The sequence below is a fragment of the Balaenoptera musculus genome, chromosome 10 (assembly GCF_009873245.2).
Source record: "Balaenoptera musculus isolate JJ_BM4_2016_0621 chromosome 10, mBalMus1.pri.v3, whole genome shotgun sequence".
Taxonomy (NCBI): domain Eukaryota; kingdom Metazoa; phylum Chordata; class Mammalia; order Artiodactyla; family Balaenopteridae; genus Balaenoptera; species Balaenoptera musculus.
Window position 1 is genome coordinate 10,220,922 of NC_045794.1, and position 23,525 is coordinate 10,244,446.

At 42.7% G+C, this 23,525-nt stretch overlaps 1 protein-coding gene across 1 annotated transcript in view; it reads right to left on the bottom strand.

Annotated features, from left to right (window-relative positions):
• Positions 1 to 4,546: 4,546 nt before the first annotated feature.
• GPR19 (G protein-coupled receptor 19) overlaps positions 4,547 to 23,525 on the bottom strand; it is a 33,326-nt gene continuing 14,347 nt past the window's right edge. Inside the window, 2 exon segments of the mRNA XM_036866230.1 lie at positions 4,547 to 5,352; positions 5,354 to 5,956. Coding sequence (XP_036722125.1) covers positions 4,689 to 5,352; positions 5,354 to 5,956 — 1,267 coding nt within the window. The 3' untranslated portion in view covers positions 4,547 to 4,688.

A 23,525-nucleotide genomic window follows, 5' to 3' on the forward strand; every position in this document is an offset into this window, starting at 1 on the left:
AAAGACAAATATCATATGCTATCACTTACATGTGGAATCTAAAAAAATGATACAAATGAACTCATTTACAAAACAGAAACAGACTCACAGACATAGAAAACAAATTTATGCTTACCAAAGGGGAAATGTGGGGAGGGATAAATTAGGAGTTTGGGATTAGCAGATGCAAACTACTATATATAAAATAGATAAACAACAAGGTCCTACTGTATAGCACAGGGAACTCTACTCAATATTCTGTAATAACCTATATGGGAAAAGAATCTGAAAAAGAATAGATATTTGTATATGTATAACTGAATCACTCTGCTGTACAGCAGAAACTAATACAACACTGTAAATCAACTATACTCCAATATAAAAAAAAAACAAAAAACAAAAAACAGAAACAGATTCACAGACATAGAAAACAAACTCATGGTTGCCAAAGGGGAAAGGAGGGGGAGGGATAAATTAGGACTTTGGAATTAACAGATACACACTACTATATATAAAATAAATAAACAACAAGGACCTACTGTATAGCACAGGGAAGTATATTCAATATCTTGTAATAACCTATCTGATAATGGAAAAGAATCTAAAAAAGAATATATACTTTTACCTTCAGGTGTCCAGTTTACACCTGAAACTAACACAACATTATAAATCAACTATACTTCAATTAAAAAATAATAATAAGGAGGCTTCTCCTGAGAAAGAAGACAGAGCTTTTGAACAGAAGTGTTCAGTTGAGCAAACAATTCAGAATGGCCCAGATTGTAGGTAGGGGCTCAAAAAATTAAAGAGGGTCTGAGGAAAATGAGACGGGCCAAAAATAAATTTAACCTAAAATAAATTTAAGTGCCTACTTACCAGGAACACAGGAACATTTACTTTTAGGGAAAGTCTAGATTACACTGCTATGGAATCCATAAATTCTCAGAGTCAAATAATAAAAGGAGAAAAGAGAGAGGCCCTGGTAAGTGTGGGTGGCAACAACTGCATGTTGGTGAGATGACGGGGTTTTTCGAAAATGCTACCATTTGTAAAATGGGTTTAAAATAATATTTTGACTAGTGATTTCATGTCTGTAAAGGGTATTAATTATTTTGGAATTTCCTCCTATGTTTAGATGCTTTGTGTTTTGAACACACTGATTAGTTAATCTGCAGCTGCTGCTCTGGGTGCTCAGCAATTTTCACTGTCTTGTTGCTATGCAACGAGGACTTTCCCCCAAATCGCCAGTGTGCCAGGCCCTGTGAAGAGCTGGTGGGGTCTGCCTACTGGCCACAGTGCCACCAAGCGGTCGGTCTGCAAAACAGTGGCACCAAGCTGGTTCGTTTCCATGGCTGTCTAATCACGGCCCCCTAAGGTCGTCTCTGCTCCAGATGAATTAGCAGGTTCACTAAGCAATGGGGAATTGTTTATTCTTTTCATATTCTTCCCAACACAGTGAGGATTTTTTCACTCCAGTGAATGCATCATGCCAGCAGCACGGCAAATTTAAAGAATGTTGGACTGGTTGGCAGAAGGCATTTTTGTGTACCCCTACTTTGACCTCTCTTGGACATAATTTGCTCTTCTAAACAGTGAGGGGCTTGGGTTAGGTCTCCCAACGTCCCATTCCTTCTACTCTAAAAGTCTAATTCTTTGCTTCTGTTACGTGTGGTTTTTATAAGGAGCATAACCTTGAAGCTGATCCTGGTCCCGCAGCTCCAACAGACCTTGCTTGTTGCTTCAAAGCGAGTTTGGCAGGTGGCAGCAAGGCTGGAGGGTGAAGGGAAGCACTGCACCCACCAGGAGAGGCAAGAGTGCCAACCTTATCTGGCACATGACTCTGCTCCCCACATGCTGGGTGGAGGTCCCCCTGGATAAAATTGCCCTTGCTGAGAACTCTGGCCCAGGGCATTCATTGGTTCCAGGCATCCTGGGGAAACCTGTGACGGGTCCACAGGGAAGTGCATCTGAGCAGGATGTGCTGATGGCCTTTGACCAGCAGGCTGGCGGGACTAATGATTTCACTGAAGATGAGAAGAAAAGGAGAAATTCGAATTCCACCTCAAAGGAAGCGACCCTGCCCCGTCCTCTGATGGTCTGTGGGCACCTGGAGCCAGGTAGGGGAACTGCTCTCCTCAGAACCCTGCTCCCCGTTAGCTTTCTTGAACTCCTGTTTGGAGGCTACATGAATCCACATTTGTGATGCCCCTCGTCATGTGCCTGGTAAGGAGACTGGAGTCGTTTTCTTATTCCCCTCAACAGCCTGCCTCCCTGTGCTTGGCAGGTAAACGTGAGGTATGGTGAATATTGTTCCCGTACTGCTGGGACTTATGCAAATCTTCATCAATCTGTGCGTTACATCCAGTTTCTTCCAAATTCAGGATCAAGTGAGACAACAGGAACCATAAATACTAAACTAAACTAAAAAAAAAAAAAATACAATGAATTATCCACATGCTGAGAAAATGTAGCTGAATTATCATAGGTCATGAGACTTTAGAGCTCTCTCCATTGTGATTTGATTAACACTCTTAATTTGTCATTATTTGGGGGGATTTTTTAAAAAAGCTAATCTCGATAACAAGAGTTTGTAAGAGGTTGTCTCACTGAATTTCCACCCACTGGGGTAAACTCACAGAACATTAAAGACAGAATGGAGCTTTGTAATCATCTAGTCTTTTTTGGTTTAAACTGAGACCTAAAATACATAAATAAATAAAATTAAAGTAAATTAAATTTTACTTGTTACAATCTAACTTCAAAAAGTAAATTTAAAAAAATAAGTACTGCAGGGTCTCTTCTATTTTTTAACAACTCTGAACCACAAAATACAAGGGCCATGTGACATAAACATCTGGCTCATTTTGTCTGGTCAGCCATTGGCTGATAGGATAAGGAAGAATATGTGGAGGAGAAAGAAAAGGAAGAAAATAAAAGACACTGTTTTTATCTTTTGACTTTGATTAAAGAAATCACCTCCACTTAAATGCATCAGCATCTACATGCATCTACACCATCTGTAGATGTTTTGTGGATGGAATACTTTATTGTTCTCATTCTTTGCCCCAAATACCAAGCCTCATCTTGTCTTGTTTCCCTGTGTCTGCGAGGTGGGATGTACAGCTTCTTTCCCATTTCAGACGTTTAGCACCACCAGCCCAGGAACCTAGCCACAGCCAAGGAAAAGGTGAGGGCCAGCTCGCTAAATTTCTATACTCTCCTGTTAAGAATGCCACGTTCTCCCAGACCTCAAGATTTCCACGCAGGCAGCAGCCATTAGGCCCACAGAGGTCTGGATGGGTTTGGCTACACATGCATTCCCTAGAGAGAAATCTGTCATGTCAAGGAAAGAGCAACAGACTTGCAGTTAGGGGACCTGAAGGTGAAAAACAGCTCGGTCACACTCCGACTTGGGCAAGTCACGTAGAGATGATAATATGAACATCACAGAATACTTGAGAGGATAAAGTGAGATAATACAGGTAAAATCACTGAACGACTGATATTATTATTTGCAATTCTTGTTAACTAGGGTGTGAAAATGCACACCAGTCTTGTCTGTAAACCCGTTATTGTTTGAATAAGTACATCTTTAAAATGTGCTAGGCCTAGATTTGAAATAATGGAGACCTGGCAACCAGAGAAGAAAATCTCGAGTTACCACAGCCAAAGAAGAGTCTGAGCTTGGTGAGGGTAAGACGATACATCCTGGAGAGAGAGGAGGGGCAGGAAGTGCTGGCTGGAGAAACGGCCTCATGTCTGAGTGTCCAGGAGAAAGAAGAAAGTGCTCCTTGCCCTTGCTGTCCTAGGGTATAGGGGCAGCGCCGGGCAGCCAAAGGTGTCTGCCTGAACTGCAGAGCGCAGGGAGATCCCATCTGCACTTCTCCCTTTGGCATTTTCTGGGCTTGCCCAGCCAGGGTCCCTGCTCATTTTCTTGAGTTTAACTCAGAAGAGACATAAACATCCTGGACACAGCCTAGATGGGACACAGATGTGAGGAAAACAGCACGGCCGTTTCAAATGTTTCAAGGCATCATCAGCTGGTTAGGTTAAGGGAGAATGAAAGAGAGAGAGAAAAAGAGACAGAGACCAAAATTAGGCAACTCTATAAGCTTTCTTTCCCTAAGAATCCTGATTATAATTCGATCACAGAAGACTACCCAGCAAGTTCCAGTATATTCCCATATATGGAGTGCTCTCCAGAACAGATCCGGACAGAAGGTAATGTAAAAACATATACAATATTAACACTTTCTAAATGTTGCTTAGTAGAGAAATTCAAGTCTCTGAAATGTGTCACACAGGAGATTTCATTTGGAACAGAAGCCCATAGTTAACAAAATTTCAGTAGGGAGGAGAAAAAGGAAACAATAAAACCAGGTTGAATCATTAATCAAAGACTGTGTATATGGCTTATGCTTTTTGGACCTAATGGTAAATAAAAAGTAGGAAAGCATTCTTTTTTTTAATGCATGTAACTAATATAGTAAAGGGACTGTTGACCATAAGCTCAAGGTGAAAGCTTCCTCGAAAACAAAAAGCAACTAAAATAAAAAACACGAAAACTAAAATCAATAGTGAGTGCATTTTACAAAATCAAACATTTCCCTCAGAAAGTTGATCGAAAAAAATATATAAATAGCTTCTGTTTTTACAGTTAAACGTTTTAATCTCTGGTACATAACAGTAATTGAAAGAATTCTGAGAAATCAGACAAAAGTATTGGGCGGATTTGAATTAATGGGCCAAGCAAGCTTTTTTTCCTTGGCTTCCCTGTCAAATGAACCATAGCTTGAGTCTTTGGCTACAGCTTTGGCCGTGGGGAGGATTTCTGAGACGCCGACATAGTTTTTTTTGGCCATCCTTGAACTGGTTGTGATAGTGTAGGCATTGCTTCGGTAACACTTCATCGAGGACATGCAGAAAGTCTCTTTCATTCCTCTCCTAAAATTGGCATTATAAATGGAATACAGAGTAGGTTTAGAGGCTGAGGAACTAAAGGATATCCATGTGATAGCTGTAAAAACAAGGGAACTTTTCTTATAGTCTCGTTCATGCGGGTGCCACAGCTGAGCAACATGAAAGGGCAGCCAGGAGAGCAAAAACAGAAGATTTAAAATGAGGAACATCTTGATAGTTTTCACTTTTGTCCTCGGGACGATGTTCATCGTCCGCCTCACTGTTCGACCATCGGTGCCGATTCTCCAAATGTATTTTATGACCTTCTGGTAAAATAAGATTATGAGGACGGATGGAATCACAAAGCTCACCAAGAAATGGATGACGGTATAGGCAGTTCCTTCCCAAGAGGAGGGGAGGAAATAGTTACAATGACTGTCCCAGTTGGAGCCATAGAAAAAGAACACGGGGTCACAAGGCCGCCTCAAAGATCCAGGACGCTGCAATCATCTTCTTGGCTTTTTCTCTGGACACCTTGAAGCTCAGAGGGTAGACGATGGTGTAGAACCGGTCTATGCAGATGGAGAGGAGAACGTAGACCTGGACGCCCGGGGTGAGATACTGAAAGTAGCGCACGGCCTTGCACGTGGCGCTGCCCAGGGCCCACCGGCCGGTGGTGAACTGCAGCAGGACGAAAGGCATGCCGGCCACGCTGATGAGCAGGTCGGCACACGCCAGGGACACCACGAAGTAGTTGGTGGTGGACTGAGTCCTCCTGCTCCGGTGGATGACCAGACACACCAGGGAATTGCCAAAGACAGAAAACAACCACAGGGCCCCAAAGAAAATGCTGGCTGTGGCCACTTCCCCGGGGTTCGGTCTGTCGCGCAGGTCTGTTCCGTTGCTCCTCCAGCCGTGCTCCTCGTAGAGCTCCGTCAGGTCTCGTCTCAGCAGAGGGGAGGCCGTTTCCGTGCAGCTGTGGTTTTGGAGGGGCACCAGAAGTGTAGGAACAACCAAAGGCGGCTTGCTGTTATCCATTCTGTGAGCAAAAACCATATTCATTTTTTCCCTCTTAGTTCTGGATAAGAAAAGAAGAATGAGGCCTCCTGTTAAAACGGTGTTACACGGATTGATTCCTAAGACTAACAATCTTACTTGACGCTTAGATCGGTTGTCATCTGTCAATGAGTAGGACTTGTGTGTTGGCAGGAAAACACGACTACTACCCAGAAAAAGCTCTGGCCCCATTTCTCTTTCATTTTAGGACGGTTTCAGCTGATCCCAGCTCAGGCTTTCCCTGGCCTCCCCCTCTCCTGACCCTTAGTCAAATGCGGTGGAACTCACAGCAAGCCCCACTCCTACGCTGAACCTTGTTCCCTTCATACGCTGGGGATCACGGAGGGTTAGAGAGCTCAAATCTGGCTCATGGTTAGGGCGTTACCCCCAAATGAAGTGCTGCTGGAATCCTGGGAGGTACGTGAGAAGTTCCTGAATGTCATAACACTAAAGTAACGAGGCTGCAAGGGAGGAAAACGGGCAGATGGAAACACACAGGCGTCAGCTATGGAAAAAGCGAACAGAAATCTGTGAATACAGACTGACTGGCTACTGGGAACGACCTTGTCCTTACTTATTGTAGAATTTCCATTACAAAAGCATTATGGCAGCACATGGAGCAAACATAACACTTTCACATGAGCCAGAAGTAGCTCATTTAATGACACATAAACATAGCCTGTTTTTTTTTTCCGAAAGATGATAGGCCACCTATCAGTGACATATTTTGATGCTATTCTGTTGTTAGTGTTTCACAAAACGACCCTGACTGAAGAATATACAAGATGTCCCCTAATGAATGTGTAACCAGGTTACTAGAAACCTTATGGCATTCAGATGATTATAAGCAACCAACTCTAACTTCACCCAGCCTTTATTTTAACTCTTTTTTCCCTACTATTCAGTGAGGGGAAAAAAAAAAGGTATACTTTTTAATAGGGAAAAAGCCTGTATCATCGTGGGCCATTCAATTAAAATTGAGGTGACTGCTTGCAGTCCGATCATTAGGGTTTAATTTGGTCTGAATCTATTAAGCAGAAAGAGAAAGCACAGCGGCTGAATCCATAATAACCACAGCGATTCCACCTGGCCGGTGGCGCAGGGGAGGGCACACCAGCAAAGGCTCAGCAGGGCTTCCGTCCCTCTCCGGGGGTCCTGTCACTACACCTCACAGAGGAACGTTTCTGGGGTTTAGAGGTGAGACGAAAGAACAGTTCTATATGAAAGAACAGTTCTTAATGACCCATTTTTCCTTGAAGTGTTTTCCCAATGACTTGTGGTAGGGAGAGGGTGTTAATAGATACTGTCCTCACCAAGAAACCACATTCAACAAAAGTCTGGGGCTCAGGGCAATGCACTAAAGGCCAGGTCCAGGTTCCCTTCAAGGCTTTTTTTTTTTGTCCATGAAACAGCCCTACTTAATTTCTCAAAGAGAAATGTAAGGTAATTAGCCATTTTAATAACTAAAAGACCTTTAAGCATGGCTGACTGGTTGATAGTAAACTGTAAGACTAGCTACCATATTTTCCATATAAAAAATTAGGATACACGGTCTGAAGACAGGACGTAAGATCTAAAATTAGCACTGTCCTAGAAAATCTGGAATGCATGACTGTTATCCTTACAAAATTGAAATAATCTTTTCACCTTTATTTGTGTAAAACCTACAAAATTCCAAAAAATAAAAACACCCCAAAACCAAAAAAAAAAAAAAACCCTACAATTTTTTAAAAAGATTTAAAGTTTAAAAATAAAACAGACGAGCTATTTTCCCAGACAGAAAGAGCTGTTCTAAACTCTTGGGGGATGCCTGTGGCCTAAATACAACAGGAGCTGGTAGCACAGGCACTTTCCCATAGCTCCACACGCACTTTGAAACCTGTGAACTTCCTTCTGTTTCCTTCTTCCTCTCACAGCAAAACTCTGCAGATGAAACTCAAGATCACCACTACCACCAAAGCGCTGCGAGGCCTTCGCCCATCCTCTCCTCCAGCTGCTTTACATCAACTAGTGTGTCCACCAATTTCCCTGACGCCCCTTCCCCCGCCTGGAAGCGCAGGACCCCGCTGCTCAGAAATGGGATGAGGGAGCCTGAGGAGTTCTCGAGTCTAGGTCTCCCCTGACCGATGGCATGACTTTTCTGACTGGACCTAAAAGTGCTGCGGCTCTGTTTATTCATTCAATACACCAAGAAACTATGCTAGGTACTAGGAGAACAACGAAAAGTAAGGCTCATAAAAGGGTAAATGTATAAATGAGCTGTCTGCCATAGTATAACTAAATTCTATAATAATTATAATTAGTAGATAAGGAGCTAAGTGACAGAGAAAAATAGGGACCCGATTTTTCTTGGGATAGGGGGAAGGAAAGGAAAGGCTTCACAAAGGAGGTGAGGTGTAAGCCGGGGACCTGGAGGATGAAGGTCCCTTCTTCAGGAACACAAGGGGTTTTTTAAAAAGCCCCAAACATTCCAAGGGAGGGAGAAAGCATGTGGAATGATTTGGGGGTCATCCTTCTAGGGCTGATCTTTCTTGGGCCCTTTTCCCCTTAGAGGTATAGTCTTCTGCAGACCATACCTCCCAGACTATACAGTCTCTAAACGCCCTACAAGCAAACTGACCTACATTTTCCCCATGGTTATAATGAGAGGTTACATTTTCCACATTCATGGGCTGAAATGTGGTCACACAGTGGATAAGAATATACAGAATGGCTGTGGATTCCTTGTTCAGAGAGCATGTTGTTACTCCTTTTCCCAGTTTGTTTTGCTTTAGAGCCATGGTTCTCTAGCTTAGCAACACACTGAACTCTCCCAGGGAGCTTTAAAAAAAAATACTGATGCCTGGGTCCTACCCTCAGGGATTCTGATTTAATTGCTCTGGAGTGCAGCCTGGGCATCGGGATGTTTGAGTTCCCCAGGTGATCCCAACGTGCAGCCCAGACTAACAATCACTGCTTTAGAATGGCTTCCATGTTTCTGTCTTCTCTCATTAACTATGGGGTCCTGGGAAAAGGGCATTATTCTTTGTCCGTGCTCTACAGCTTCCACTGAAGTTCTTTACATTAATAATCGCTTGTTAGCTATTTACTGAATTGACTCCATAAGTACAGAGAACTGAAATACAGGCCTCCTACTCTAGGTGGCTCTGCTAGGAGCATTAAATGCAGAGACAGAAAATCACCGTGTGTTCTCAGAGAGCCGAAACGCTGGTGACCATGGAGACAGGGGAAAACATGGCTCCAGAGCAGAGCAGGGCAGGTGAAACTGAAGTCACCCAGGTCAACTCTCATTTAAGGGACAGTCAAGGTAGTTTAGGTGACCTCAGACAGCCTCCTGCACCCCCTCCCAGAAAACATGGTCTGCCATATTATAACTAAATTCTAGGGTCCCAAAGTAAAAGTTCAGAAAGGTCTCCCCTGCTCCATTAATTTGGAAATAACTACATCTTCAAGGGGGTGTTTCTGAAATGCAAGGGCTGCGGAATTCATAATTATGTCTGGGTCATCCATATTCAGTAATTATAGCAGCAACAAGAAAGATGTCTTCACCTCTTTCCTGCTCAACCTGTCTGTTCCCAACCAACTCGGAGACTGCCACATGACACACTCCATTGGGTTGATATTGAGGGCCGCTATTTTAAAATATATCTCTATCTATATATTATCTAAGAGAGGAATTATTCATCTATTGGGCTCTAAGAGATGGGTTTTAATATATAGGTGGGGAAAATGATGGATGGGCTGACATGGTGTAGAGCTACGGACTGGGGGACCTCTGAAATAATGGGACCCTGGAGAGTCCCATCATTACAGAGGTCTGGGTCTATATATAAGATGATATGTCTATCATTTTATACTGTAATTTTTATTTTGAACGTTGTCTCCCCTGCTGCATTATGAGTTCCTTAAAGACAGTGACTGTGTCCTTATATCCCTGGGGCATACAGATATTAATAAAGGTTTACTGAATACATAAAGGGATAGAGGTGTTAAGAAAAATCATCCAATACTTGAAAATAAGGCACAGAGAGCATAGCATAAGTTTTTTTTTTTTGGCTGCACCCTGTCCAGGGATCGAACCCAAGCCCCTGCATTGGAAGCGTGGAGTCTTAACCACTGGACCGCCAGGGAGGTCCCCATAGCATAACATTTTAATGTCATGCTACGACACTGTTAAATGGGCTTCCCCAAGGATCATTTAATTCTCTGGAAGAATGTATCTGTGCTTGATTTTGCTATTACTATATGACTAGCGCCCAGACATTACACGCTAACATGCAAGTTTCTGTCTAGTAGAAAAAAATAACCCCAAAGGTTATAGACTTATTGCCCTGTAGGGCAGTAACCAGCTCTGTGCCTCCTAGCAATCTTATGCTCACATTATTTAAGGAAACAAACAACAGCAACGACAAAAAACCCTATAAATATCCATTTATTCAAATGCTCTTGGAAGCAACCTTATTATCTCATCAGTTCCTTCAGTAATAAGTTAATAAATCTTTGACATGGTGTTCATTCTATATTTGAATGAGAGTCATGATGAATGACAGTCATGATTTTAACTTTTTGAAAATCGTATTTTGATGGATGGCTGAATGTATGAATGATTAGAAACTAATGAGAGGACCACAAAGAGGAAGAGAGGGGCACAGATGAGAAACTGTGTTTACTTCACAGTTTGCCAGCGGCTATTCCTGGATAAGCATATCCTTGCTGGTTAGGTTTCTTCTAGACTCAAAAAACCCTAACAACGGATTTCCTTTTCCCTCCTGAAATTATAAAGATCCACAGATGTTCTCATAATATAGGAAGACCATTTTTTTCTGACATTTGTTTAAAAATTTAATGGCAAATTAGAATTTTATAATGTTGAATATTTATATGATTTGGTTGGAAAAAAAAAATGAACGGAAACATTTTCTGTAGAATGGAAAGTATCTGCTGCACCTAAGCAGATACATTGGCTGTTTACTAATAAGCAGTGAGATTAATTACAATGATGACAGTATTTATAACATTACTACTACCAAGAGTTAGTATTTATTTTGTGCTTACTATGTGTCTGGTACTTCATATGCGTAGCCCTTCGAGGTAGGTAACATGATTAGCCCTGTTTTACAATTGAGAAAAACTGAAGTTCTTCCCCAAGGTCATACTGTTGGAAAGCCACAGTGGGCTGGATGTGAATTCACACAGTCAAACTGGCTGTACATGGACTTCTCAATCAAACATAGGAATATAAAGTTATTCCCCCACAGCCTCTTGCTACCCACAGATACATCTGTTCAATATGCTAGCTGAGAAATATGTGACACAGTGAACATTTGGGGGAAAAAAATCACTCCCACTATATACTGCACAGAGGCTTAGCATCAAAAGTGCAGTAGAAATGTTGGTCTAGAAATACAGCCTTTCTTCAGAATAAAGAATGTGAGAATATTGGAAATTCATTATCACAGATGATTAACTTGTTGCCTTTTAAATGCGGAATAAGGGGCTTCCCTGGTGGCGCAGTGGTTGAGAATCTGCCTGCCAGTGCAGGGGACACGGGTTCGAGCCCTGGTCTGGGAAGATCCCACATGCCACGGAGCAACTAAGTCCGTGAGCCACAACTACTGAGCCTGCGCGTCTGGAGCCTGTGCTCCGCAACGAGAGAGGCTGCAATAGTGAGAGGCCCGCGCACTGCGATGAAGAGTGGCCCCCGCTTGCCACAACTAGAGAGAAAGCCCTCGCACAGAAACGAAGACCCAACCCAGCCAAAAATAAATTAATTAATTAAATGTGGAATGTAAGCAGAACTCTAGACTTCAGTTTGATTAAAGGGCAGAAAAAGTGTGATCAATAGTATTTCCCTGAGTAGGAAATTCTCTTTTAAATTTTAATTGTTGTAATTTAGGAAATATAATGGCGGTAGATATTTTCCTTAAATCTTTCACTGTTATGCAGGCTTGATTTACCTATATATGAAATAAGAATGGAACAGAGGTAGACTGGGACTGGCTTGCATGGAGCTCCTCAGAGCCAGCTGTGCACATTCCTTCCCAACTCCAAGTTCAGTGACATCATGTTGGTATCATGAATCAGCCATGGTAGGAATATTCACACCATGAAACGGACAAACATCACAAATAGGTTTTTTCCCTGAAGAGCCAGTTGTTAAACGTTGACCAGCCCACCGCTTCCAGTAGGGCAGAGTTTACAGGGCAACCTATCCCAAAGTCCTGAACTTACACACATCCCTGCATTTACAAATGGCTAAGGAGGTCCCATAGGCTCTTCAGAAGCTTGCTGAGTTCCTATCTTGCTTTCCGGCTCTGAGCTATGGCTCTGTTGTGGACACTGAGCTATGTGCTTTACAGAACTACGTTAAGGCCCAGGTAGCCACCAGCATGACTGTGGTGGGGAACAGGAAAACCAGAGAGACAGAGACACGTTCTCATAATGTGCCACCCAGATGGGGCTGCCAGATAAAATACAGGATGCCCAGTTAAATGTGAATTTCAGATAAATAACACATAATTTTTTAGCATAAGTACGTCCCATGTAATATCCCCTACAGTATTTAACTGGTGTCCTGTATTTTTATTAGCTAAATCTGACAAACCTACACACCCAGAACATAATCTTCTGCTGAAAAACATTTATTTTTCATCTCACAATACAGGAATATTGCAAAGTGGTTATGTGTGCAGGCTTTGAAGCAGACAGCTGAAGTATGCGTCCTTCCTCTGTCACTCACTAACTAGTTGTGTGACCCAAAACAAGTTATCTAACCCACTTGATTCCAGTGTTCTCATCTGTAAAATGGGGACAATTAGTCCCTATCTCATTTGATTATGATGAGGATTAAATGAGATAACAGATGCACAGGAGTTAAATGAGTTATTACAAGTCAATCTGTCTGGTATGAGAAAAACACTCAATAAATGTTATCCTACTGTAGTTCTAAAACACACCTAGCTTGGTGTCTGGCACATAGCGAGTGCTGAAAAAATTAGCACTCTTACTACTGTCAGCCCATAAAAGTCTTCTAAGCCATATGACAAGCAAATTTTAGTAACCACATCACATACTATAGTGATAATACTAACATTAGTCACATAATTTAGCATTGTTAAGGATGAATGGCTTTTGTGAAGGGCCCTGGGTACCTAATCATCATTCACAACATTGTTTTTAAGGGGAAAGTCATTGGGGTCCAAATAAATAAACATAACCTTTCTCCAAGTTGGGGATGATTTTTTAGTGACATGTTAGCCAGATAAAACCTTTTTCTATACCCTAAACCAAAAGATGTAATATAACTGGATTGACTATGTGTTTCTCAAAAGCATATAGAGTCTATCCTGCTTAAATTATTTCCTTTAGATAATTTTGAATAATTGCAAAAGAACCTCATACTTTCAGTGAAAACCAAGTTTCTTCTCCACCATCTGAGACCACTAGCATCACGACTTATAAGCCTGGAATTTTCCCTAATGCCCTTTTCCCTTTCCTCCTGTTATACAAGATATATAAATATTCCTCCGTAATATTTCTAGGTCTATGCCTTTCAATCTGTTTCCCAACTGGGATCAAGCAGTTTCCTGAGATCAGACTTGGCACGTTTTCTTTTTGTTTGAATATTGGTTATGCTTTCAAGGAGAACATGATTTTTTGAACAGAGAAGGATTTTCAGAACAGCCTCTTCTAACATCACAAAATAACCCATAACGACATTTCTGGGTGAGAAATTCTAGATATCTAGATTTAAGGAACTATTCCTCTTCTATCACCTTTACCTTTCTTTGTTCTTTATACGAATTCTAAAATATTAGAAATAAACAAAGTCAGCATCGTTGGCGTGATTTCCAGAAACCAGGAAGGCTTCTATCACCATCAGAGCATCATTCTTTTAAAGTCAAAGTCCCATTTTAGTATATGTGCTGCCGAAGTGAGCACCAAAGTTCCATTTAAAATGTAACCACTACTTAAAGAGTAAATTTTTTTACATATTATCAGTAGAGCAGTGACCTCTGAGACCCCGTCTATCTCTGAGATCTATGATCTCAGAAAGGAGCCCGAGCTTCACTCCATGTGGAGGTTTATGTTGACCACGAGCTGCAATCCTCCCCAAATTCTCTGCAAACCAAGTTGCAGGAGAAAATGTTAGGTCATACTGGCTCCTCTTTGGGGGAATGTATAAAGGACACTATCCAGTATTTCCCACCCTAACTGCCACTTAGTAGGGTTCTGTGTGGAATGGTTTAATAACACAGAACTTCCCTCCCTACCGTTCTCACAAAGTCGGTGGTCAGATAAAATGGGAAAGAAAAAGAAAAAGAAACACCAAGAAACCTCACCGTAAGAAATGACTAATTTGTTATGATGGTATATGCAAAGTAGTCCTCAATCACACAAAATATCCAAATTTTTAACACTTAGTATGAGGCAGGATTGTGCTAAATGCTGGAGATACAGAAGTTAACTAGACAGACAAGGTCTCTGCTTTTATGGAGCTTTCCTCTAGTGGGAGAAACAATATTACACGGCTAAATAAGAAAAATTACACAATTAATAAAGAAATGGTTAGTGCTATGGAGAAAAATAAAGCAGAATGGGGAACCAAAATGGATGGGAAATGGAGGGCAGATGGTTGGTTGGTTACCCAATGGCCATTCCCAACTCCTTCCTTGCCTTCCTCTCTCCAGAGGCTGAAAAGGAAAGATAATCACTTCCCAGCATTCCTTGCAGCTAGGGGTGGTCACATCAACATCACCTGCTTCTGGCTACTGAGACAAGAGAAGGTCTCCTGGCAGGGTGCTGGAAGGCTCTTGGGAAAATCTTTCTTAATAAAAGGAAAAGTGCGTGTGGGGAGTGTTCTCTCTTATGGACCTGGCTGCCCCTCACCTCCTGCCTTTGAAAACTGTCACGTGATGATGTCAGGGCACTGGGTGGGATGTTATGAGGTCAAGGGAGGTCCTAAGACTCACAAAGATATCATCCAGTGCCCTGACACTGTGGTACTGCTAGGACACCTGCCTCCAGACTACTTGTTAAATAAGTAGTAGGTTCCTTTATGGCTTAAGCCCTTTTAAAGTTTTCAGTTATTTGCCTCTAAATGCATCCTGAAAGATACAGGGTCTTATTTCAGATACAGTCACCAGAGAAGGATTCTCTGAAGAAGTGATACTAGAGCTGAAACCCCAATGACAGGAAGCCAGCCATGTGGAAATTGGAATAGCATTCTAGGCAGAAGGAACAATGAGTGCAAAGGTCCTGGGGCAGGAACGAGCTTGTTACGTGGCTGGAGCATATGAATGTGGAAGAAAATGAGATAATCAGAAATGTAGGCAGGGGTCAGATCACATACGGCACTGCAGGGCACCGGCGTTAGTCTTATTGCAGTGAAATCCATTGCAGGTTTTAAGCAACAGAGGGATATGAGCATGACCTGATTTGTGCTTTAAAAATACAACTTTAGTTGCTGTGTAGGTGGCGGAGAGTAGAAGAAGGGAGACCAGCTAAGAGGCTCTTACAGTAACCTAGGTACATGATGATGGTGGCTCAGGCCAGGGCAGTAGCAGTGTAGGTGGAAAAAAAGTAGATAGACATTGAAAATATTTAGGAGACGACAGAGCCACCAAGATTGGCTGATGTTAGGGGATGGGGATGACTCCCAGGTTTGAGGGTCTGAGATGGGGCAAGAAAAAGTCTGGGGAGCTGGAAATCAACAATTCTATTTTGGCTGAGTTAAATTCCTATTAGATATCCAAGCAGAGCTATCCAGTTAGCCCCTGAATATATAAGTTTGGAGAAACGTCTCTTCAGATTCTTTGCCCATTTTTATTAATTCATTCATCATTCCATAAACATATTTTAAGATCATACTACGTGCCAGAACGTACTGTGCTAAGAACTGGGTATACAATGGCAAACAAAACTGTCCCTACCCTTATGAAGGTCACAGTCTAATTAGTTGTGGAGGAGTGGAGAGAAGAGTAAGAAATAAGCACAGATAAAGATGGTAAGTTGTAATAAGTTCTACAAAAGAGGTGTTATAAGAGAGCTTGGCAGGAGGCCCCTCTCTTGGGCTGGGAGGTTCTGGAAGCCATGGAGGCAGGAGAAGCAGGGACAGAGAACAGGGTCACCTAGGGTAGACTCGCCAGGACTCCTGCTGCAGACAGACGACAGGACAAGGAAATCTGGTCACCATGCTGCCCTGGATCCCCAGCCTCCTTCCAGATCCTGAACAATGTTTCAGGCTCCTTGAGGCCTGGCCTTCGGACTGCTCTTGTGATAGGCTGTTGTTCTTAAGTTGGCTCAGAATTCTTTGCAGTGAAAAGAACCTATCACATGGGGGTAGGGAAGAGAGAAAGCAGGGTAAGTGGGGCCTGGAGGGACAAAGTGCCTCTGGGAAATTCCTTTCACTCTTGTGCCACAGATTGGCTCCCCTATTCTCCCTCCCCACTCCTCACTATGTGCCCATCAGGTCATTTCAGCTGTGGGAAAAGAGCACCTTCTTTCTGCTGAGAGAGGAAGAAAGGGGGGAGGAGAGGAGGTCTGGCTCACTCCCCTGCAGGTCACTGCTGCATGGGGTCAGCGGCTGACCACTGATAACTGCAGTTGGGAGACCCCACCGCCCGGTACAGAGACAGGATACGCTGCTGAGATACTGATGTGCGTGCGCTGCGCTCCTTGCTAGGACTGTTTTCCTGTCCCCTTCGGAGGATGAACCCAGGCCCAAAGTACTGCCTTGTCTTAGGGGTGAGTTGTCTCACCGGGCCTGAGACAAACCTGTTTCCTTGGCTCTTGTCTTCTGGAAGCTGAGTTCTCTGGGGGGATTTCTGCAGAGGGGAGGAGGGAGAAACAAGGACCTCTGAGCCAGGAATGTGGCTGTGCCCCCCTGGAGCCCTGCAAAGGGGAGTCCTGGACAAGCACAAGGGAGCTTTTGAGGATGATGAAAATGTTCTGAAATTGGATTATGTGATGGTTGTACAACTCTGTAAATGGAACAAAAGTCACTGACTTGTACCCTTAAAGTGAGTGAATTTAATGGTATGTAAATAAAGCAGTTAAAAAGAAAAGGTAGGCCTGGGACCCTTGCCTCACTTTCACGCTGTGCTCCAGGTAAGGGACCGGTGGTGCTGGAGGCGTGTCCAAGGAATAGAGCTCCCCAGCTGGAGAAGAGGCCACTGCTGCAGGGCGGGGGTGGAGGTGTCCCGAAGCAGCAGGCCCATCAGCCTTCAAGGACACACACCAGCTCAGGCCATAATCACATCTCTGCTACAATCAGAGGAGATCCAGGCCTAGAGGGACCGCCCTACACCTTGTGCTGTGTGTAAGAGCCCCAGGGCCTAGAAAGAGGAAGACAGTCCCAGGAGTGTCTGTCACCGACTTTCCCATTATCCTGGTAGGATGGAGCCTCGTTATTATTTAAAGGAAATAATGTGTGAAGTAGGCAGAATGGCCCCCCAAAGATGCCCATGCCCCAATCCTGGAACCTGTGAATATGTTACATTACATAGTAAAAGGGACTCGGCATATACAATTAAGGTTACGAAACTTAAAATGGGAAGATGATCCTGGATTATCCAGGGCGACCCAAACTAATGAGCCCTTACAAAGAGAGAACTTTCTCGGCTAGTAGCAGAGAGATGCGGCGGAAGCCAGAGAGAGATTCCAAGCGTGAGAAGGAATCAACGTGCCGTTCTGGCTCTGAGATGCCGGGGCCCACATGCAAGAACCAGGGAGAGGCCTCTGGGAGCTACCGGGGGCCCACAACGGAGAGCAATCAAAGAAACGTGACCTTGGTCCTAAAGCACGAGGCACCGGATTCTGCCAACCACCGAAATGAGCTTGGAAGGGGAATCGTCCCTGGAGCCCCTAAAAAGGAGTATGGTCCTGCCAACACCTTGAAGCCTTGTGAGACTCTAAACAGAGAAACTGGCCAAGTCCCACGCAGACTCCTGACCTGCAGAACTGTGATGTAATAAATGGCCGTTATTGTAAGCCACTAAGTTTGTGTTAATTTGTGACAGCAGCAATAGAAACTAATTCAGTGTAGCATCTGTTATATAACTGAGTGTGAAAACTGAAACTCATACCAGCCATTCTATCACTTTCCACTACCCCACCATCATCTAGAATATTAGAAACCCCCCAAAAGCTTACTTCACCTTAAATGCTAGACTGGAGACTAAGAAACCTAAGTTGTAATTCTGATTATAAGCACTGAACAGCAAGTCAAGAGGCCCAGGTCTTATTTTTACATCAGTGTAAGGACCTTAAGTAAATTAATCTCCCTGAATCTCTATTTCCATGTCTACAACATGAATGAGTTGGTCTAGATGATTTCTAGGGTCATTTTTGCTCTATGAACTACAACTGATAGGTAGACATTGTGACGAGCAACACACTTTCATTTAACTTTTAATCCACCACTTTCACCTGGCGGAGAGTGCATCCTGAAAGTGCATTGTGATGGGAGGACACAGAAGCTGTTTAGGGCTGCTGGGGCCCAGTTCTTGAGCCTCTGCTGTCCAAGATTGGTAGTCCTGGGTCTCCAAAGGAGAGATGCATTGTACCAGCCAAGCCCTCCTCACTAACTATCCTGGATGTGCCAATAATCTCTTACTGAAGATTCCTTGCAAGAAGTGGTCTGGTCTAAGAAGACCTGCCACCTGTGTTTGCTTCCCATCCCATGTAACACCAAACTTCTCAGCAGGGAGAAACACTTGCTAGAACCCCTGACTGTCCTCGACCAACTTTCCACACCTCTCCTCCTAGTAAGGGATCTTTCAAATTTTGAAGAAAACAATTTGGCCCCAGAATTTGCAGCTCGCCAAATTCGATTTAATTTATTACAACAAACATTTTTTGAATAGTTGCCGTGTGCTCATTGAGTCCAAGTTTGGGGGGGAAATGTTCAGTTTTATGTCCAATGTCTGATTTCAGTATCAACATCTTTAGTTGTACGACTGAAATAGGAAAGGGGTGGGGGAGGCAAAGACCAGACTCATTACACTCAAAGCAAAGAGCTGTACAGTAGATATGATTTATAGCTATTTGAAAAGAAGGTGAAGGATTCGTTAAGAACCGAGTGTAAGCACCGAACAGGGAGTTACTAAGAACTTCCGTTTTTCAGAAGCATTTACATTCTGTCTCACATCAAGTTCACATCAACACTCTGGGGAAATTTTGATCTGCACCACTGTCTTCAATCAGGGCTTTCCAAGAAAGCAACCTTCAAGTTCATGGAGCAGAAGTTAGATTTGAATTTGCAGTAACATGTATTTTTCATGGGCAAATTATGCAACTATATATGTGGTCAGATGTGACTGAAAATATGGCTGAACATGTATTTGCATATGTTTCACATGGTTAATATATTTTTTAGTGGCATATATTTTTAGACATTTTGTAAGTTAAAATGCTACTGCTATCACTTCTCAGTGCTTATTTTAATCCTCTCTGCATATCAGCAATGATTGACCAAAATCACCAACACCAGCAATTTTCAACCTCTTCTTCAGAGGCAGATGTGACAAATGTGTCCATACATGTGATACACTCCTACGGACACAACCAGAATTACGTGCAACACCAGGAGCTCAGCCTACAATCTTCAACCTAAGAAGTCATGTTGAAAAGAAAATAAATATGCAGATATCCTTACATTTATTCTAATTAGTTTTTTAAAAAATGAATCACCGGCAAACTTTGGTATTTTATTAGCTAGAAATTATTTGCAACAGACATTTTTTGTTTGGGACATATTCTGACACTTTGGTTGATAAGCACTGCCCTGCTATACCATAAGTGTACACCTGAAATCTGAATTCTTGAAGGCTAAGGGTGCCTGACACATAGAACCAGGGAAAAGGTAATAAGAGAGAGAAACATGGCTATTCTCCACACTGGGCAACGGTGGGACATGACAAATCTGTTACAAAAGTCTAGCATTTCCCTGGAAATAATTAATTTCCTACCTATGCTCTTTAAAGCCACTGACATCCCAGGGAGTCTTCATAGCCTGCCTCCAAATTCAAAGGTGTATATTCCCTTCTTTAGATGTAGAAGAAAATAACTCTGAACACATTTAAAATGTGAAGAGGCTACGTTATCTCAACCATAATGCATGGTTGACAGCACGGGCTCTTAGACTAGTGGTTCAGAGGTCATTTTGCCTCCCAGGGGACATTTGGCACTATCAGGAGACATTCTTGGTTGTCACAACTCGGGGAGGAAAGCGTTGACGTCTGGTAGGTAGAGGCCAGGGATGCTGCTAAACATTCCACAATGAAGAGGACAGCCTCCCCCCGACCCCCAGCAGAGAATTATCCGACCCAAGAGGCCAATAGTGCTGAGACTGAGAAACCCTGCTCGCAAGCCAACCTGCCTGGGTTTCAAATCACCTGTTAACCTATATAAGTTACTAAACATCTCTGTGCTTATTGAGTGTCTTTACCAGTAAAATTAGGATAAAAACAGTGTCCACCTTCTTGATTTGTTGTGAGAATAAAATAAATGACACAGACAGGAGCTAAGAACAATGTCTGGAAAAAAGCTAGTGTTTAACAAATGTTTACTTTCATTACCACTATATGCATCGAAAAAGACTGAGAAGAAAAACACCAAAATTTTAAAATAAGTTGTTTCTAGGTGGCCAGACCATGACTGATTTTTATTTTCATTACACTTTTCTATTTCTTTATATTTTCCAAAGTTTCTAGAACTGTATTTGTATTACCCTAATATCCAAAAACATTTTTTTTTTGAAGAATGTACAGGAAAGAACTTTACTTTGTGACATAGTGGAAAGAGCACAGAATCAGAAAGACCTGGATTCAGATCCTGGCTTTATTTGCTGTGTGTGACTTTGGGCAGATTAGTTACTCTGAGCTTCAGTTTCCAGATCAGAAACTGGGGCTAATAATGCATATCAGAGAGTTTCCATCAGGATTAAACATGATAGACATCCAGTGCCTTGGAAATGTGCTGAATGACAGGCTCCAAGAGATGAGTGCTTTCAAAGTTTGGCCCAGGAAAAATGACTCTATAAACAGGGAAATACAGTCATGATGGTAACTCCCCTCTTGCTTTTTAAAGTGTCCTCTTGGAGAAGCCACCTCCCATCTCAACCCACTGTTTGCCTGGGTTCAGAGGAGAAATTGCATCCACACTTTGGTCCTTCTCTCTATTCTTTCCACCTCCCCACACATACATCCTAGCAAAGGACCCGATAATTCAGCAGGCAGGGCTTACTAGCAGCGGGAAGTTACTAAGAGTGAAAAGCAGGACCCAGGCATCACTTTCACATGCCCACTGAGGGACACGTTCATTGTCCTTCTTCTTGTTTCTTCTTTCATCCCTAGCCTCCAGGCTGAAAGCATTCTTGGCAAGGCCTCTCCTCCAGAGGAACGCTCCACTTTCTCTCTATTCTATCTTCTCCTGTTCAGCTGGTAGAGAGGACTGCCCCCTTTCAGTTTTGAGAGGGATGAGTAGGAAGCCCAGAGAGGCTTCCAGATCTAAGCCTCTTGTGTGCACTAGCCTGGCTCATCTGAGAAGGCCGGCAAGCGTGCGGTGGGCAGGCAGCACTGGCCTGGCTGTACTGTGCTTCCAGCAGGGCTGTTCCTTTTCCACCCCTCATTCACTCCAGGTCACACTAAAGACCAGGAGGATGAGTAGACAGGATTCAAGGACCCAAACCTTAACCACAAACCCCACTCTTAATGCTCCTTAATGACTTAATCAGATGGAAAAAGAATAGAATAGGATATATTTGTGTATATTATCAGGAGGGGTGACTATTTTAAGCCAGGTTAGCCTGCTAACTTAAATTCAAATCCTAAGCAACCTTTCAAGATGCCCTGAGACAATCTTTCGTACTCAGGTCCTAATTGCCACGGTGTGGAAAAGGCAGTCGGGCTCAACCCACTCTGACTTTGAAGATCCCATGGTTCTCCAGGGAGGAGTCTTGTAGTCCTACCGGGTGGGCTCTTGGTGCCATGTTCTAGGGGCTGGGAGGCACAGCTGATTAGGGCAGGATTGCCTGGGGCAGGCAGTGACCTTCTCACGACATTCACTCTCAACCCAAGGTGAACTATTTCAACACGGGGATATGGTGCCAGGCAAAACATCAGAGGAAAATGAGACTATTTGGGGTGCCCCCATCTAGGTGTAAATAAAAATATCAGGAGAACTTCATTCTAAATATAAATAAAATGTCAGGGGGATTGGTAATACCCAGGAAATAATGTATGGATCCTTCTGGAACTCTAGTCTGCTATTGCTCCAGGGTCTGTCTGACTAGCATATGTAAATTTCAGACATAATACTGACTGTTGCCAAGTTCTGTCCTACTACACTTTTACCTCCTCACTATCCTCCCCATAAAAGCATGCAAAACAAAACAGGCATGGGCCCCCAGAATGCTGTCAGTCTTGAGTCTTCCCATTCTTCATTCACAAGGGTACACTGAGATGATATCATAAACGGGCTGGGTGCTAAGTGCTAGAAATCCAGAGATGGAAGGAGATGGTCCCTTCTGTCCAGAAGCTGACTTCCGATGACTATAGTAGTGTTAAGTGTACTTGTTCCAGGGAAATGCTGATTTCAGCAGGGATCAAATCTAAGAACTAAAGTTCAATAAAGTTTAAGGTGTCAAGGGGACTCCTTCCTCTCAAAGTATTCTTCAATTGAAACCGTGAAGGAAACACTTCATATAGTGAGGAATTTCACAAATTTTGGATTCCTACCCCCTTTTCTTCCTCTTTGTATCTCTGATCTAGTAACTTCTCTAAGTTTTCCCACAGCATATAAGAACGAGATCAGTCATCTTTTCTTGTCAAGGGCCAAAAGGGAAACTACACAGACCAAAAGGAGATAACCCTTATATTTCAGATATTTCCAGAAGTTGAAAAAAATTCCTTTTCCCCTTAAAAACCTAAATTAATTTGCAAAAAGAGAGAAATCTATTCCCTATTTTAAAGTATGATAATATTATTTTAAAGCAATAAATCTAGTCAGTTTGATGACATAGTTTGTGTTTATAATTTCAGAAGTTTTTAATCTATTTATTTTATTTTGAAAACCAGGTAAGTACTGTTAATATGCTTTGGCTGGTCTTATTACTAGGTCCTGAGGATGGAAGAATGTTTCTAGGTTTGATTAAAAAAAAAAAATGAACCATGATGTAATTTTAGATTTCTTTTTTTCCTTTAGACATCATTTGGTCACCATTGCAATACAGTGTTTTACTAACAGATATCTATACAGCACAAGGGGAAGAGAAGAACAGGTAATTACTTACTGGGTTATTTGGGGGTACAGAATGTGACTACTGGGATAATTCAAGATTACTATAGATTTCACTGGGGGGTCTGTTTTAGCCAGAAAAGCTGATTCAATGTTCTAGTAGCATCAGCTGAACAAAATTTGTAGCCAAATCAACTGTTGACATCATTTGAAATAATAGGAGCAGGGAAGCAGCATAGTTCAGTGGTTAAGATCATGGACTCTAGGGTGAAGTTTCTTGGGTCCAAACCCTGTTTCTCCTGTTTGCTAGCTGTGTGACCTTGGGAAAATTCCCTAACTTCTCTGTGCCTTAG